Source organism: Malus domestica, chromosome 08 (assembly GCF_042453785.1).
Source record: "Malus domestica chromosome 08, GDT2T_hap1".
Taxonomy (NCBI): Eukaryota; Viridiplantae; Streptophyta; class Magnoliopsida; order Rosales; family Rosaceae; genus Malus; species Malus domestica.
The window spans coordinates 430,098-446,451 of NC_091668.1; the positions used below are offsets into that span (position 1 = coordinate 430,098).

The following is a 16,354-nucleotide window of genomic DNA, read 5'->3' on the forward strand; positions in this document are numbered from 1 at the left end:
AAAATTAATTTACGATAGTCTACATATTTATTTAAAAAAAATTAATTTAACAAAAAAATAGCCTAAATTTATTATTTAATAATCCCCAACTAAAATTTTAGGCTAGAACGGTTGGAGCAGAAAATTTGTTTTTAGGCTAAAAACTAAATTTTCCGGGCTAAAATATTTAGCTTTTAACCCAACCATTGAAAATGGTCTTATAGGAGCAAAAGAGAGAGTAGAAAGTGGTTGAAAATTAAAAGGCCGGTAAGACCATCTCCAAACCTGGGCTAAAAGCTAAATTACTCCCCAAATTACCCCCCCAAACACTCTCCAACCCATGTTAAAATTTTAGGCTAAATGCCAAATGTTATTTCTGGGCCAAATACCCTCCAGCTTTCCCCTCGGGCTAAATCCCAAATATTTATCGGAATTTAAATTTTTTTAGATTAAAATGTTCATAAAATTAATTTACAATAATCTACATATTTATTTTAAAAAAAAATTGATTTAAGAAAAAAATTAGCCTAAGTTCATTCTTTAATAATTCCGGGCTAAAATTTTAGGGCAGAAGGGTTGGAGCAAAAAAGATGTTTCTGGGCTAAAAGCCAAATTTTCCGGGCTAAAAAATTTAGCTTTTAGCCCAAGGGTTAGAGATGATCTAAGTATGGTGTCGTTCCATTCTCACGTGACTTGAATGTTTCTTGCGAACAACAAAGTCTGAATTCATGTGCTTTCCTTTTTTTTCCTTTGTTTTTTTTTTCCAGTCAAACATGTGCTTGATTTTATTCTACGGATATCCTGTTACCATTACCCATTTATGTCAAAATAACGAGAAAGAAGGAGACAAAGAAAGAAAAAAAAAGAGTGAGGAAAGTGAGTTTTTGGTGGACATTCAAATTCTGTATTACAGCTGTATTATTACCATAATAAAGTAAGTAATCCTGGCCTTGACTCTTGACTCGAGAGATTTTTCAGTGTGATTGTCACACGTGATGATACATCACGTGTCGCTATATAAATAGTGAGATATGTGTGTTAAAAAGTTAATAACTTAAAAAATAAAATTTCTCACCACTTACCATCTGTGTTCCCGTCACAATTAAAAATTAATCCTTGACTCCTGGGTAAGATCGAAGGCTATCACAAGAAGAATGAAACGAAACCCTATCTATATATGTGTATATAACCCTTACAAGTTTTGATTAATTGCGGAGGTAGCTTGTGAGATTCACGACAGCATTGACCCTCATATCATTATGTAATTAAGTAGAAGATTTGGGTTGGATTAGGCATTAATTATTCTAACTATATGGCGAATGGCAAATGGCAGATCAGAGTTGAGTGGAAAATGGTTGACTTGACTAATCAGTGAGTGATGAGGGATGAGTATAAAACTCATCACATTTTCTCACATGCATTCTCGTTGGTCTTGGGATGGCGCCAATACGAAACCACCGCCCCACCACCACCACCTCCACCTCCACACCCGCCTCCACACTCACACACAGCCAACCCATGTGGCAGACACACACTTCAGACTCCCAATTTATTCACTCATTAACTTCATAATTCAAATTCAATTATAAATCAAATAAGTAGAAAAAACACCACCGACACACACCGCTATTTTATTTTCTTTCCATATTTTTTTCATTCCAAATAAAATATCATTTTTATTAACTTTCCCTCATTGTCTTTGCGGCCAGGCTGCAATACACGGCATCCCTTTCCTGTGAGACTGTCTGTACCGCACTTAAATATATATACAGGCGCCATTCCTCCTCCATTCCATAGTCACCATCCGCAGCTCTGCTTCTCTCTTATTGTTCCAATTTCAACCCATCCCAACGCCTTCAAAATCTCTCAGTCAGTTGTTGGCTTAATCGGAGCTAATTCGACTGCCGTACGCATAACTAAAATGCGGGTAAACGGAGCGGGAGGTGCGATTTCGGCACTGCTTTGTCTCGCCGCTCTCTTCTCCATAGCCGTCGCTGAAGATCCCTACAGATTCTTCGAATGGAATGTCACTTACGGCGACATTTACCCTCTCGGTGTCCGCCAAAAGGTTTCTCATCCAAATCTAGTTATTTTATTTCTCGCATTGTTTTTACACGTTTATTCGAATCGGTATCTGATTCATCCGATCTGATTGAAATGAATGGGATTCCGATGTGTTGGATTTTCAGGGAATACTGATAAATGGACAGTTCCCGGGGCCAGACATCCACTCCGTCACCAATGACAATCTCATCATCAACGTCTTCAACAGCTTGGACGAGCCTTTCCTCCTCTCCTGGTACTCACTCCACCCTCTCTCTCTCTCTCTGGTTCTCTGATTAGTTAGTGCAAATTGCAAAACCAAAGATTATACTAGATTAATATTTTATTAGTTATTTGGCATATTATTGGAATTAAAATGACAAGATTACCCTGTTCTTTCTTAAACTATTTTAAGTCTTTGATTAGAGTGCGCAGGGTTACAGCGTCATGTGATTACTCATTTCGGAAAGAGGTTCTGTCTGGATTTCTTTCACGAAGGCTACCGGATCAAATGATATGGATTTTTAAAATTTGATCCGACAGCTACAAATGAAGGATCTTTTTAAAAGTTATAATAATTTTAACTGTTTGATCAAATTTCAAAATTCCGAATCACTTAATCCGATGATCTTGGTAGAAAAAATCCAGAGATAATCTCTTTCCACTTATTTCATACTAGTGCTGCATTGCACGTACATCTCTGACGCCTTTGTTCGTTTCACACTACTACTGTATTTCTTATTTGTATTTATTTGAGTTTGAGTTTAGATCTGGGTAATTGGGGGTACGTTTAGAGTTTTGGACGGGTTCAGTTGGGCATGTTGATTGCACTTGTTGAAGGGACGGAGGGCATGGAATGGAACAATCAGATCTAGTACTGACCACGACTGCGACCAGACCAGCTGAGCTTTCTATATGTAGATATTACAAAAAATGACTCCATTCGTCTCTGATTAAGCGACAGCTGTGGCTGAGCTTAATCATTTATATCTTGTTAACCAACATTACCATTATTTTGATTTTTTATGTTTATTTCCCCTACCATTATTGATTAGTTTGAGAACGACTTACACGATACAAATTTAGGCTAGGTTTGGTATTGCTGTGCTTTGAAAAAAAATACTTCTATTGTGCTGTGAGAATAATTTGCTGCTTCACGTTTTCAGTTTTTTTTTAAAAACCTAAAATTGTGAAAATAAGCTGTTTTTAAGTATTTACCAAACATTTTTTAACTAAGTTTTTTTTTATACCTATTTTTTATAAAAACATATCAATACCAAATCAGTACTTATTCTACTGATTTTTCTTTTTTTTTTCTAAGCAATTTTTTAGCATCTTAATAAATTAAGTTACGATTTTTTTAAGTCTGTTGGCTAAATTGTCATTGAACAGGAAGGACCATGAAAAAAAGTAGAAAATTAATTGTCTTTTGGAACCTTGCGACTGGTGACTGGTTTCTTTTTGCTGAAATATATCTCAAAACGAGAAATCTTTTGGTTTGTCTACAATATGGCTCGGTACAAGCGTTATAATAAATTGATTGAAATTTTTCTTTTTCAAAATTTTGATCAATTGTAGTATTATATTTAGTATATCGAATTGTAGTATTATATTTAGTATAATAAACCTAGAGTCATCCATTAATGAAATATATTAAAAGAAATCCAGTCAATTGATCAATTCTTGTTAAAGAAAGCAGGAGGTTATTTAACGAATCAATATTTTATTTTATTTGGTTTTGTGAAAATAGGAACGGAATCCAGCAAAGAAGGAATTCATTTGTGGACGGAGTGTACGGAACAACCTGCCCAATACCACCGGGGAGGAACTTCACCTACATTCTCCAAGTCAAGGACCAAATCGGAAGTTTCTACTACTTCCCGTCACTCGATTTCCACAAGGCTGCCGGCGGCTTCGGAGGCATCCGAATTCTCAGCAGGCCCAGAATTCCCGTCCCCTTCCCCGATCCTGACGGTGATTACACTGTTCTTATTGGCGATTGGTACAAGTCTAATCACACGGTAAATCCTTTTTTCCACTCCTTTTTACTTTTTCCACTAAAAACACACACAATTCATTTACCCGTGTTCCTAGTCACATACATATTCCCACCTTTTTAGGTTTGATGTGAAGTTTTCCCGCATTTCGGAAGGAAAGAAAACAAACAAAAATCATAATGCGCTTACTTCGGTTGCATGTTATCGTTTACTTTTCTGTAGCACTGGACCTGTTTGACATCTGTTATCCTGTCTTGGCAGGATTCTATTCCCCTTGGACATGGATCCTCTCTGGATCCAGTTGTCCTAATCCACTTAGTCAAATCATCCGGACAATTGAAATTTGATCCAACGATTACAAATAGGGACTCATTTTAAAAGTTATTAACTTTAGCCGTTATATCAAATTTCAATGATCCAGATGATTTGACTAGGTGGATTAGGACAATTAGATCTGGAGAGAATCCATGTCCCTTCCCCTTATTTTTCTCTCATTTCCTCCTCTTCTCTCACACTCTTTTTTGTTTCTTTCTTTAAAATTTTAAAACAAGACGTTGACGTGATATAATCATAACTGTTTAAATAGGAGAGGAGGAAGGAGAAGAGAGATTAGGTTGGATGAGAATCCTACCCTCAGTAAAACAGTTCGTTTTGCGCTTTTATTCTTTTTTTCTCTTACAAGTTACAAACTATAAAATAATTTACACTAAATTATGAAGAAATTTGAACACAAGACTTCAAATACATGAATGAATGCTCTAAATTGAGCTACAAGTTTATTTCCACTCGAAAGCAATTTTTTGTGAAAGAAAAAGAATCAAAAGCAATTTTTGCAACTGGTTTCTTTAGAAAAAGAAAATTAGATTAACGATTTTTGAATTTCAAGCCATTAAAGTTTTAGTCGTTGATCTAAGAATTGGTGAGTATCGATGTTCATAAAATTGTTATAATGTAAAAATAAATAAGAGAAGAGTTTTAATAGGATTACTAAAAGAACCAGCGCTCTACAAAATATTCACACATTTCTTTTTATCTCTCTTTCTCAGTTTTTAAAATTAATGACGGGGGTGTGAGAAATAAATATGAAAATATTGATAGCACCTCCTTATCGAAATCGTGGTAACCCTTGGTGGTCTGCGGGCCTGTGGATAAGAGTGTCTGTGTGTGTATGTTGGACCACAGACGCAGTGTTGGGCGTGTCGCTTTCTTCATCTGCCCACTCCAAATCGCCCATTTAGTCACCCAGTTTTCCCCTAATCTTGTAACCTGTTGCGCATTGTTTTGTTGTGTCGTGGACTCGTGGGTCACTCGCATTATCTACCTCACGTGTGACCGAAAGCTAATAAAGCCAAACGGTTCATCTCTGAAACCATATCTCAGTAGCCGGAGAATTTTCTGATACATGCAAATATTTTACTTTATACTGTTTAAATTGCGGAAAAATATCGAACTCTAGTGCACAAAAAAGCATATCGGGTCAAGTCAATGCGACTACATTCACGTTAGTTTGATTGCTTTGTTAATTTATCAATGTTGATAATTTTATTTGTCTTGTACAGACCTTGAAGGCTCATCTGGACAGTGGTAAGAAGCTACCTTCTCCTGATGGAATCCTTATCAACGGTCGCGGTCCCGGTGGATTTTCTCTTAATTTCGAACAAGGTGTGCCTTCAAATTTAATCTTGATATCAACTTTTGCAATCACAACCATCCTACATTTATCTTCCTTAGATTGTTAATGGTGTATATTTATTACTGTATCTCATTGCAGGAAAAACGTACAGGCTCAGAATTTCAAATGTTGGGTTGCAAAATTCCCTCAACTTCCGCATTCAAAACCACAAAATGAAGCTGGTAGAAGTAGAGGGAACACACACCCTCCAAACCACCTACTCATCCCTTGATGTACACGTTGGCCAATCTTACTCCGTTCTTGTAACAGCTGATCAGCCCGGACAAGACTACTACGTTGTAGCTTCCTCTCGTTTCACCTCTCCAATCCTCACCACAACCGGCACTGTTCATTACGCCAACTCTGCTGGCGCAGTCTCTGGCCCTCCCCCTGGCGGACCTACCATCCAAGTCGACTGGTCTTTGAACCAAGCCCGCTCTATCAGGTACCTTCTCGTTTCAGACGATTTCAATCAAATTGGACTAATGTCCTGACCACTGCTCGATGAACTTATAAATGTTGAAACATGTTACGTCTTACAAGTTCTATATAGAGCTTTCGTTCAACTCTAGTCCTAGCCATCAAACGAGTTTATGTTTTAAGCCAACACAATATGCAATATTCATTCATAATTAAATCTACACTTCAAGTTCGTCGATCATAATATAACGTCCTAGCTAATTGAATTTTACGCATGTATGTTATTTCAGGACTAATCTTACAGCTAGTGGACCGAGGCCAAACCCACAGGGCTCATACCACTATGGACTGATCAACTTAACCAAAACTTACGTGCTAGAAAACTCCGCTGGTCAAGTGAATGGGAAGCAAAGATATGGAGTGAACAGTGTGTCATTTGTTCCAGCAGACACTCCCCTGAAGCTCGCAGACTACTTCAAAATTGGAGGAGTTTTCCGTGTTGGAAGCATCTCCGACAAGCCTACTGGTGGAGGATTGTACCTTGACACCTCAGTTTTGGGTGCTGATTATAGAACATTCGTCGAGATTGTGTTCCAAAACAACGAAGATATAATTCAAAGCTGGCATCTTGATGGTTACTCTTTCTTTGTTGTTGGGTAAGCTTACTCAATTATCAGCTCCATATGCTTAACTCAATCCAGCCTATCTTGATAAATAATTCAAAATTGCTTGTCAAATATTTGCAGTATGGATGGAGGCCAGTGGACAACTGCTAGCAGGGATGCGTACAATCTCAGAGATGCGGTTTCTCGTTGCACCACTCAGGTATATAATTACTCCTCGTTACTTTTGCATTTGATGCTCACATTTTAACAGCTACGACAATCAGGAGAAAAACAAAAACAAACAAGCAGTAACATAGGTATATACATGTGGTTAATTTATAGAATACTGTGAATGCAGGTGTATCCCAAATCGTGGACGGCTATCCACATTGCGCTCGATAACGTGGGAATGTGGAACTTGAGGACAGAATTTTGGGCACGACAGTACCTTGGACAACAATTATATCTGCGTGTTTATACTTCATCCACTTCACTTAGGGATGAATTCCCCATTCCAAGGAATGCTCGGCTATGTGGCAGAGCAAGCGGCCAGCGCACACGACCCCTCTAAACTCTAAATTAAGGCCTATGCCAGCAAAGTGCGAGCGAGTGAAGGGCCTCTGCGATCGAGTTTTAGCTTATCTGGTTAAGATAGAACAACAGTTAACTCAACTGTTGCTCCTTATTTGATTTTTCTGGGGTGCCGTTTGATTACGACATATATTTATGCAGCATGATCGGAATTGTCAAAGACCTCAGCTCGAGGTCACATTAATTCTTTCCTAGAACAGATTGATTGATTGTATTCCTTTTGTTATTGTACCAGTCTTCGTATTATTATGATAAGGTTGGGTGACCCTCCTGTCCTCAAGTTGTTTCTCGATCATCTCTATCCTCTAGTTTTCTATTAATATATACTTTTGCTGCGTACATATATAAGATAATATTGGGCTCGTTTGGAAGTGCTTTTAAAATGAATGAAAACGCTTTTGTTGAAAATGTTTTTGAAATCAATCCCTAGTAAAAATTCAAGTGGATCCTGGAAAAGTACTTGAAGTGCTTCCTACAAGAAGTACAAATTATCTGGTGCTCCTTTCAAATCAATTTCACCAAAAGCATTTTTGTCATTTAAAAATACTTCCATACGAGTCTATGCATATTGTTCTAAAAATTCCCACCTAGCGCCGTCTAGGAGCTAGGCGGCTGGCCACCGTCCCGATAAATGTTTAGACGTTTGAAAATTAAGAAATGACCCCTAAACCTGCTGAGGCGCTCACCTAGACCGCCTAGGCACCGATTAGGTTGTGACTCACTTAAACATAAAATATATAGCTTTCATTTTGTATTTTATTTTTTTACAATAAATTGTAAAGACTTGTTAAATACTTAAATGAACACACATTATATGTTTGTTCCTCATGTTTTCATTATGTCAAATACTTCAAAATATATATGTCATTCTATTTTGTAGTTTATGATGAAATTATATATTTTTTAAGTATATATAGACACTTATTTACACGAAATATAATAGATTTACTTAAATCCGCTTAATCCGTCTAGACGCCCGCATAAGCCCCGTCAAAGCGCTAAACCCCATCCCGCCGCCCGACTAGCGTCTAACGTCTTTTAGAACCTTGTTTATACATGACTTGTTCCCTTTTTGTTTTGACTGTACCTAAAAGAGAGTAGGAAGGTAAACTAGTCTAACAATTCCTTCTTCTGTTAACAAGAAGATAAACTAGTCTAATTTATGAGTAGAGGGTCCAAACTTAAGTGCAAAGAAGAAAAAATTATCTCCACCAAACTATTCACATTTACCTTATATCAAGCTTCTTTGTTCATTGTTCATGAGATTGCTGCAACAAGATAAAGATCAAGTACAACTTGACCAAATGAAGATCAAGTACAACTTGACCAAATGATTCAACAATTTTGTTTAATGAGATTTGTAGTTGTAGTGATTGACCTCTTATTTTATTCTCTATGCCGATGCCTTGTGTCGAATTTTTAGCAATGTCCACATAAACTTTAGGCCTTATTCCACATTGCCGAATAATTTTGTCACAATTTTGAATTAATTTCATCAAGTATAGCAATGTCCACATTAACAAGTGCTCTATTCATAAGATTACAAAAACAAAAACAAAAAAGAAGCTACATTCACAAGGAATATTAGTAAATACTTGAGTTTCCGGTAACTGAGTTGTGAGAAAAAATTAAGGACTGAAATTTACACATCTAAGTCGAATTTAAAAATACTAAATATACCAAATATATTTAAATTAAATTAAATTTGACAAATTAATGATAACATTACCAACAACGGAGAAATTGGCACAATTTGAAAGTTTATGTATGATCAAAACTGACAATCAGTATTACGGTATGATGATATTCATTTTCACTTGTAAACCGAATTTAAAAATACTAAATATACCAAATAGATTTAAATTAAATTAAATTTGACAAATTAATGATAACATTACCAACAACGGAGAAATTGGCACAATTTGAAAGTTTAAATATGATCAAAACTGGCAATCAGTATTACGGTCTGGTGATATTCCTCTTCACTTGTAAGCGAGGGGTCTTAAGTTCAAATCTCGTGAATGACGAATTTAATACCAAATTAGGTTATCCATTATGTAGCTTAACCGAACTCTCTTCTTCCCTTCATGTAAATATATCTCTGTACTAAAACAAAGTATGATTAAAACTAAATTAAAAGTGTGTTTATTGTAAACTAAATTAAGGAAGATAAAGCGAAATAAGAGAAAAGCAATAGGGCCTTCCTGCGACTTACAACTACAGAGAGTGCTGGTTCGGTATTGTCGTGCTTTGAAAAAAATAGTTTGAAAATAAGCTTATTTTCTTTTTGTTGCTTCACGTTTTCAGCTTTTTTTTTTCATCGAAAACTGTGAAAATAAACTATTTTTAAGTGTTTACCAAATACCATTTTGAGCTTAGTTTTTTTTTTATATCTACTCTTTATAAAAGCTCCTCGGTAGCAAACCAGTATAAAGAGGTCCCGTGCGACCTTTTGTATAACTCGCTAGGGCATTTGGTACGTATCATTTCCAATCACCGGCTATAAATCACACTGGCCCACCCTCCCCCTTCAATCCAACCGTTCGTTCCGTAGCCCTTGTTTTGATGCATCACATTTAGAAAAATGGAGCAACCTAGCGGAGTTCATACATCCGGTTCTTCTCGCTACTTCTCTTTTACTCCTGTGCTGCCCGTTCAGAGTCTTAAAACCCTCGACGCCGAAACCAGTTATTGTGGGGGATCTAGCGTCTTCGATTCTCCGTTCACCGTCACCGTCTCCGTCTTCGTTTTCTCTTCTGTAAGATCAGGTAGTTTCTCATTCACGGTTTCCGTTTGCTAAGATTTTGAGGTTTAGGGTTTTACCAGACTTGAGATTTTATTTGCTTCAACTTTCCTCGGTTCTGTCATTTCCTTGTGATTTGCGTGTTCGGATTGTTTGTTGCCGTTGTATTTTACTTTGTTTCGTAAAATCTCACAGGCTTTCATTCAGGCGAAGTCGTTTGATATCTCTATTCCATGGCGGTATGCAAGAGTTTGATTTTTGACATTTTTTTTTCAGATTTCCTTTTTTTTTTTTGGTTTGATTTGATTTGATTGACGAATGCGATAGGTGGAGAGAATTTTCAAAGATGAAGCTAGTGAGGAGAAAGGAGAGCGCGCCAGACTGGTGAGTTTTCTTCACTCTGCTTTGAACGTGCACAATGTTTGTAGTAAACAAATGTTATTTATGTTAGGGTTGACAGTTCATTTGCCTATTGAAATTGATTTTATGCTTATGATGGAACGATTTAGTTTCCCGAAAGGCAACGTTTGTTACAAAATAGTACAAATGAAATGTTGTTGGTTAATATTCTGGGGTTGAATCACAGCATTTGTTCAAGTGTACATCATTTTTCGGTTTTGACAAAATGTTTTCCGAACTTTTTTTGTGGAGGAATTAGGGTGGATGTTGTATAAAAATTGAGGTGTTCAAATAATCTTTCTTTTGCAATAATTAATTGTGTTCGCAAGGCCTTCTGGGATTTGTGACCGTACCAGATTATATTGGAAAATTTTCTGTGTATAATAGTGTAGGGCAGTGTATGTTAGGGGATTTTAATATCTTTTTGTCTATTCACATGTCAAATCAATATTGCTACCTAAAAGTTGACGTATCCCTCATGCTTACAACTTATCTATAATTTGTATTGTTTAAGGCTTCATTTGTGGGTGCAATAGCAATTGCTGACTTGGTAAAGACGACCTTGGGACCAAAGGGAATGGTTAGTGTCTCTTACTCTGTTGCCAAACTAATAGACACTTGTGCGTGTACAATGGTTTCCTACTTGTGTTAATCACTTTCTTATTAATATATTTGGACAGGATAAAATTCTTCAATCAACAGGAAGAGGTCATGCGGTTACTGTTACTAATGATGGGGCCACCATCTTAAAGTCCCTGCATATTGACAATGCAGCTGCCAAAGTTCTTGTTGGTATCCTTGCAATTGCATTTTGAATTTGTGACTGTTGTTCACACTGATTGTTACAGGTTGTAGACATGTTTTTCCATTTTAGTTATCATTTTATGTATATGTATACCGATTTGGTCAAAACTGTTGTTGGCAAGTTATCTGTGATCTTCAAGTACTGAAAGTGTATGGGAGGGGTAGAGATAGATCTTACTCACTTTTTGCGATGATCCTTAATACAAGAGTTAGATATTTCAAAAGTTCAAGATGATGAAGTTGGTGATGGGACAACTTCTGTTGTTGTTTTGGCGGGTGAACTCTTAAGGGAGGCTGAAAAGCTGGTTGCATCAAAGATTCACCCGATGACAATCATTTCAGGTTTGTCTGAAGTTTCTGCAAACACCTCTCACTAGTTTTGTTGCTCTGTTCTATTGTTGCTTATGTGGTACCATGTGACTATAGAGTTAGTAATGCTGTTAGTTTGATTGTTTAGGTTATCGGATGGCAGCTGAATGTGCTCGTGATGCTTTATTGCGTAAGGTTGTGGATAACAAGGCTGATTCTGGTATTCACTACTGACTATTATTTTGAATTTAATTTCTGTATTTTGACTTCAGTTGCTTCTGTACCATTCATCAATTATATGACTTTAGGGATCAACATTCATTTAGTAGCTGTTGATATGAGTTATTCTAGTCACATGATGTTCAGTTAATGAATTTGATGGGCTTGATCATTATGCATGCTGCTTTCTGAGATTGGAGCTTTTGAATGGATTAGCTATGCTTTCATTATCTTTGCCTTGCACAATTGTAACTAAATGAACGAGGCATCACTGAATTTTGCAGAGAAATTTAAGTCAGACCTAATGAAGATCGCAATGACTACTTTGAGCTCCAAAATTCTTTCTCAGGATAAGGAACATTTTGCACAGCTAGCAGTTGATGCTGTGATGCGCCTAAAGGTGATTGTAACTTAATGTTTGGTAGTTAAGGTTCAATGTGAGTGTTGAAAACATTTTCTTTTCTTTAGTCTTCATGTTTTTTCACAAGCTGTTCGCAATGGCAGGGGAGCACCAACTTAGAGGCCATCCAAATTATAAAGAAGCCCGGTGGATCACTTATAGACTCATTTTTAGATGAAGGGTAAGAAAGAAAATGAACTTTTGAGCTTATGTTATTTTTAGTGCCAATCTCGTCAATTTTGGAAATTCTATTATGCAGTGTTGAAGATTTCTGTTCTTTGTCATCAATTATCTGCATAGCTGATATGGGCTGTAAATTTCTTTATGTTTATTTTTGGTTATGCATGTTGATTTCTTATTTACTCTTGCATGACCTCTTCCATACTTCTGTTTTTATTGTTCAGATTTATTCTTGACAAGAAAATAGGTCTTGGTCAGCCGAAGCGCATAGAGAATGCAAACATTTTGGTTGCAAATACAGCAATGGACACGGACAAAGTGAAGATTTATGGGGCACGTGTTCGTGTTGACTCAATGGCGAAAGTTGCTGAAATTGAAGGGGCTGAGAAAGATAAAATGAGAGAAAAAGTTCAGAAGATCATAGGTCACGGAATTAACTGTTTTGTTAACAGACAGTTGATCTACAATTTCCCAGAAGAACTCTTTGCAGATGCTGGAATACTTGCAATTGAGCATGCTGATTTTGATGGCATTGAGCGTTTGGCCTTAGTTACTGGTGGTGAAATTGCATCAACCTTTGATAACCCAGAGTCCGTTAAGCTTGGGCACTGCAAGCTAATTGAGGAAATTATGATTGGTGAGGACAAGTTGATCCACTTTTCTGGAGTTGAACTGGGTCAGGCTTGCACAATAGTGCTGAGAGGCGCAAGGTATTTTTTCATTTACATTTTGTTTTCTTCTATTTCAATTCTGCACTGGCTAATATTACTGTGCCCACACAAATGTAATTAAAACCTCTTTTGTGTGTGTGTGTGTGTGTGTGGGCAATATAGTATATGAAATGTGAGAGTTAATATTTGAAATGGAGTACCATACATGTGTAGCTTATCTTATTTGCGGCCATAGTTAAACTGGCTGATAGTCTGTCAGACTCGTATGCCCTTTGGAATACCAGAAATTATGTATGCAGGTATTACTTTTGTGGCTTGTGTTGGCTGACAGTATTGTTATTAGCTGATTGGAAATAGCAACTCTTGTCAGCTTGTATTGCCCTTTCTTCCCACTTATGGATATTCCTTGTAGCACCTAGAATTAGGATTTACATATAAAGTATTCCCCAAAAAGATGTAGGAAGCCGTTGTTCTGGCCCTGGAGTTAAAATTGGTTCTATTTACTTTTAGTTGGATGATGCTATGATATGTTTGTACTTTGGCAGCCATCACGTGCTTGACGAGGCTGAAAGGTCTCTGCATGATGCCTTGTGCGTGCTGTCTCAGACGGTCAATGACAGCAGAGTTTTGCTTGGAGGTGGATGGCCTGAGATGATAATGGCAAAGGAAGTCGATGAGCTGGCTAGGAAAACGCCTGGAAAGAAATCTCATGCTATCGAAGCTTTCTCGCGGGCACTCTCGGCCATTCCTACTATCATTGCTGACAATGCCGGTTTGGACAGTGCTGAGTTGATTGCAAAGCTACGTGCGGAGCACCAGAAAGAAGGATGCACTTCCGGGATTGATGTCATCTCTGGAACAGTAAGTACCAGAACGAAAAGAAATGAACAAAATAATAGATTTATGACATTTCTTTTGTATATTGAGCATGGTGTTTGACCTCAGCTTTGGAAGGCCGTATCCATTACGGGATACTGTCATCTCTCATGCAAAGCGAAGCATTATATGTTAGATAGGAAGAAATTACTTGTCGAGCGTCTGAACTCTCATGGTGATTTGACGGTGGCATTTTTTAACATTGTGACAGGTGGGAGATATGGCGGAACGAGGGATATCAGAAGCGTTTAAAGTTAAGCAGGCCGTGCTGCTGTCTGCAACAGAGGCTGCGGAGATGATTCTTAGAGTTGATGAGATCATCACCTGTGCACCACGGAAGAGAGAAGATAGAATGTGATTTGCCAGAAACAGATGTATTTTGATGTCTGCTCTTTTGCCTGGCGTTATGTGGGTTTTGTACGTTGATGTTATTGTTAGATGGGATCAAAACAAAATTTTGGAAGAATGGGTTTTCGATATCGTCGGGACTGTAACTGAGGACTTAATTTGAATTTATTTTAATTGGATGTTTCTTATTTGGTCTGGTCATCTCGTTTGGGCGACTGATTTATGTTGTTAATTCCACCCGACAGCAGCCTCTACCCTCTCCGGTGGTCGTATCGCCGGCACCCGCTGTCTTTATTCCCAACCACTCCAATTCATCAATTCGTAGTTCAAAACCCTAGGGCGTGTTTACGTATCCGTAATCGGAATGAGAATGTGGAATTGAATTTCGATTACGGAGTACTCCGGTGTTTACTAAATATAAAGAAATCAAAAAAGTAGTGGGGTCCACACAAATTTTGGAATTCAATTCCTTGTATTGGTGGAATTGGATTCCCTAGATATAGGTGGTAATCCAATTCCTGCTTGTTTGGGCAATCGGAATGATAGTTTTGTTCCCTTTATGCCCTCTTACTTTTTTTTATTTCCAAGACTATCCTTTATAAACCCATTAAAGTATATAAAATATTTGATTTGGGACAAGGGCATTTTAGTAATCATACTGGTTTATATTCCGATTCTGCTGAATTAGTAAACAGTTTTATGGAATTCTATTCCGATTCCAGAACATTTAAGTATACAGTTGCAACAAGAATCCGATTCTGACTTTTCCTCATTCCAACTCCTTCTCAATTCAATTCCTCCTCAATTCGATTCCTCCTATTTCCATTACCGTTACGTAAACGCGCCACTAATGTTGTCCTCAATGGACACTGGTAAAAGTAGTCGCCATGTTCGGCAGCTCAGACCACCACGGAATTTGCGGTTGCTGCCGTGGAAGGTGGTGGTTTTCTCTGTTGTGATTCTTTTCACAACAATTTTCTTTTTACACCCAATATCGTTTAAGGGTAAAACGTGGTTGGGTTTTCCTTTTTTATTTATTTATTATTATTTCCTTAAACAATTTTCCTTTTACACCCAACATCTTTTCCGGGTTAACCGGAAAGTTTGTAGGATAACATTTTTAAATCGAGTGTGGAAAGATAATTGTTATTTATTTATTTATAATGTACAATATTCTGCTTTAACGGAGTAGAAATATGTAGTATATAGAGTTAAATCATAATTAAGTATCGAACTTGTAATTTTTTCAATACTACATAGCATACGAAGTGCAAATAGAAGATATACATAACTGTGGAAATCAAATCTAATGGTAAAGCACCCATAACATTGAGTTAGACGTATCATTGGAATCACACCCATCTTTAGGTGATGTATTTACAAGTGTCAAAACATGGTGTTCGAGCATTAAAGCTTACTCAACGACTTCCATAGTGTTTCAAATGTTCTTCACTCCTCCAAATTTGATTAGTCAAGGCGTAGCAACCGAAAAATGAATCTGAGAATAAGCTTGACAATATCGGGTGTCGTTACAGTGTGCATTCTTTGTGGTTTAACATCAATGAAGGATATGTTGACCAATAAAAAAGACGAATAAAGGGCAATATAGACTTAGTCACAAGCAAAATTACAGTAATTTTAAAAATATGATCAGAAGCACAATCAAATGTCAAAAACATGTCTAATGACCCTTGTTTTAATTAGTTGGAAGTTATACAATCTTTATGTCATGCTAAAAGTAAATATTTGGACAGTATTAAATGGGAATAGGTACGCGTGCCAACATTTCGCGACCTCCGCAGTTCTTCTGACCATTATCCACCCATCCATCATCCCATTCCAAGCTTACTCAGAATTAGGGAAGGGCAATGGTTATGCATGCGGGTAACCACGGTTAATTTATCCATAACCGTTTATACTTATACGAGCATAACCGTTTACCCGTTGGGTAATTGCCTAAACGGTTATACCCATATTCATAATCGTTTATAAATAGTTAACCATACCTATAACAACATACCCATTTAACCGTAACCGTTTAATACCCGTTTACCCATTTATCCTTTTTAACCCGTTTATCTTTTCTTTTTTTACCATT

At 37.1% G+C, this 16,354-nt stretch overlaps 2 protein-coding genes across 3 annotated transcripts; both read left to right on the forward strand.

Moving 5' to 3' along the window:
* The first annotated feature begins 1,398 nt into the window (after positions 1-1,398).
* LOC103440217 (L-ascorbate oxidase homolog) lies at positions 1,399-7,602 on the forward strand. Its single transcript, XM_008378883.4, has 8 exons — positions 1,399-2,047; positions 2,169-2,278; positions 3,773-4,043; positions 5,579-5,681; positions 5,791-6,136; positions 6,402-6,767; positions 6,858-6,936; positions 7,075-7,602. The coding sequence occupies exons 1-8, from the start codon at positions 1,901-1,903 to the stop codon at positions 7,285-7,287; spliced, it is 1,635 nt and encodes a 544-aa protein (XP_008377105.2). The 5' UTR covers positions 1,399-1,900; the 3' UTR covers positions 7,288-7,602.
* A 2,264-nt stretch (positions 7,603-9,866) lies between these two features.
* TCP3 (T-complex protein 1 subunit beta-like) lies at positions 9,867-14,444 on the forward strand. Of its 2 annotated transcripts, XM_008378882.3 has the most exons (12): positions 9,867-10,075; positions 10,246-10,289; positions 10,378-10,434; positions 10,964-11,029; positions 11,130-11,241; positions 11,467-11,595; positions 11,711-11,782; positions 12,066-12,181; positions 12,286-12,362; positions 12,586-13,071; positions 13,578-13,893; positions 14,120-14,444. In XM_008378882.3, exons 2-12 carry the CDS (start codon positions 10,284-10,286, stop codon positions 14,264-14,266), a joined length of 1,584 nt encoding a protein of 527 aa, XP_008377104.1. In that variant the 5' UTR covers positions 9,867-10,075; positions 10,246-10,283; the 3' UTR covers positions 14,267-14,444. The 2 variants fall into 2 exon arrangements, with proteins under 2 accessions (XP_008377104.1, NP_001280852.1); NM_001293923.1 differs by lacking the exon at positions 9,867-10,075 and having other exon boundaries at positions 10,277-10,289.
* The last annotated feature ends 1,910 nt before the right edge of the window (positions 14,445-16,354 follow it).

Coding starts and splice junctions, on each gene's coding strand:
- TCP3 (XM_008378882.3), top strand. Junction 11,242..11,466: donor AGCTGCCAAAGTTCTTGTTG/GTATCCTTGCAA, acceptor TACAAGAGTTAG/ATATTTCAAAAGTTCAAGAT. Junction 12,182..12,285: donor ATGCTGTGATGCGCCTAAAG/GTGATTGTAACT, acceptor TCGCAATGGCAG/GGGAGCACCAACTTAGAGGC.
- LOC103440217 (XM_008378883.4), top strand. CDS start 1,901: ATGCGGGTAAACGGAGCGGGAGGTGCGATTTCGGCACTGCTTTGTCTC. Junction 5,682..5,790: donor TTCTCTTAATTTCGAACAAG/GTGTGCCTTCAA, acceptor ATCTCATTGCAG/GAAAAACGTACAGGCTCAGA. Junction 6,768..6,857: donor TACTCTTTCTTTGTTGTTGG/GTAAGCTTACTC, acceptor AAATATTTGCAG/TATGGATGGAGGCCAGTGGA.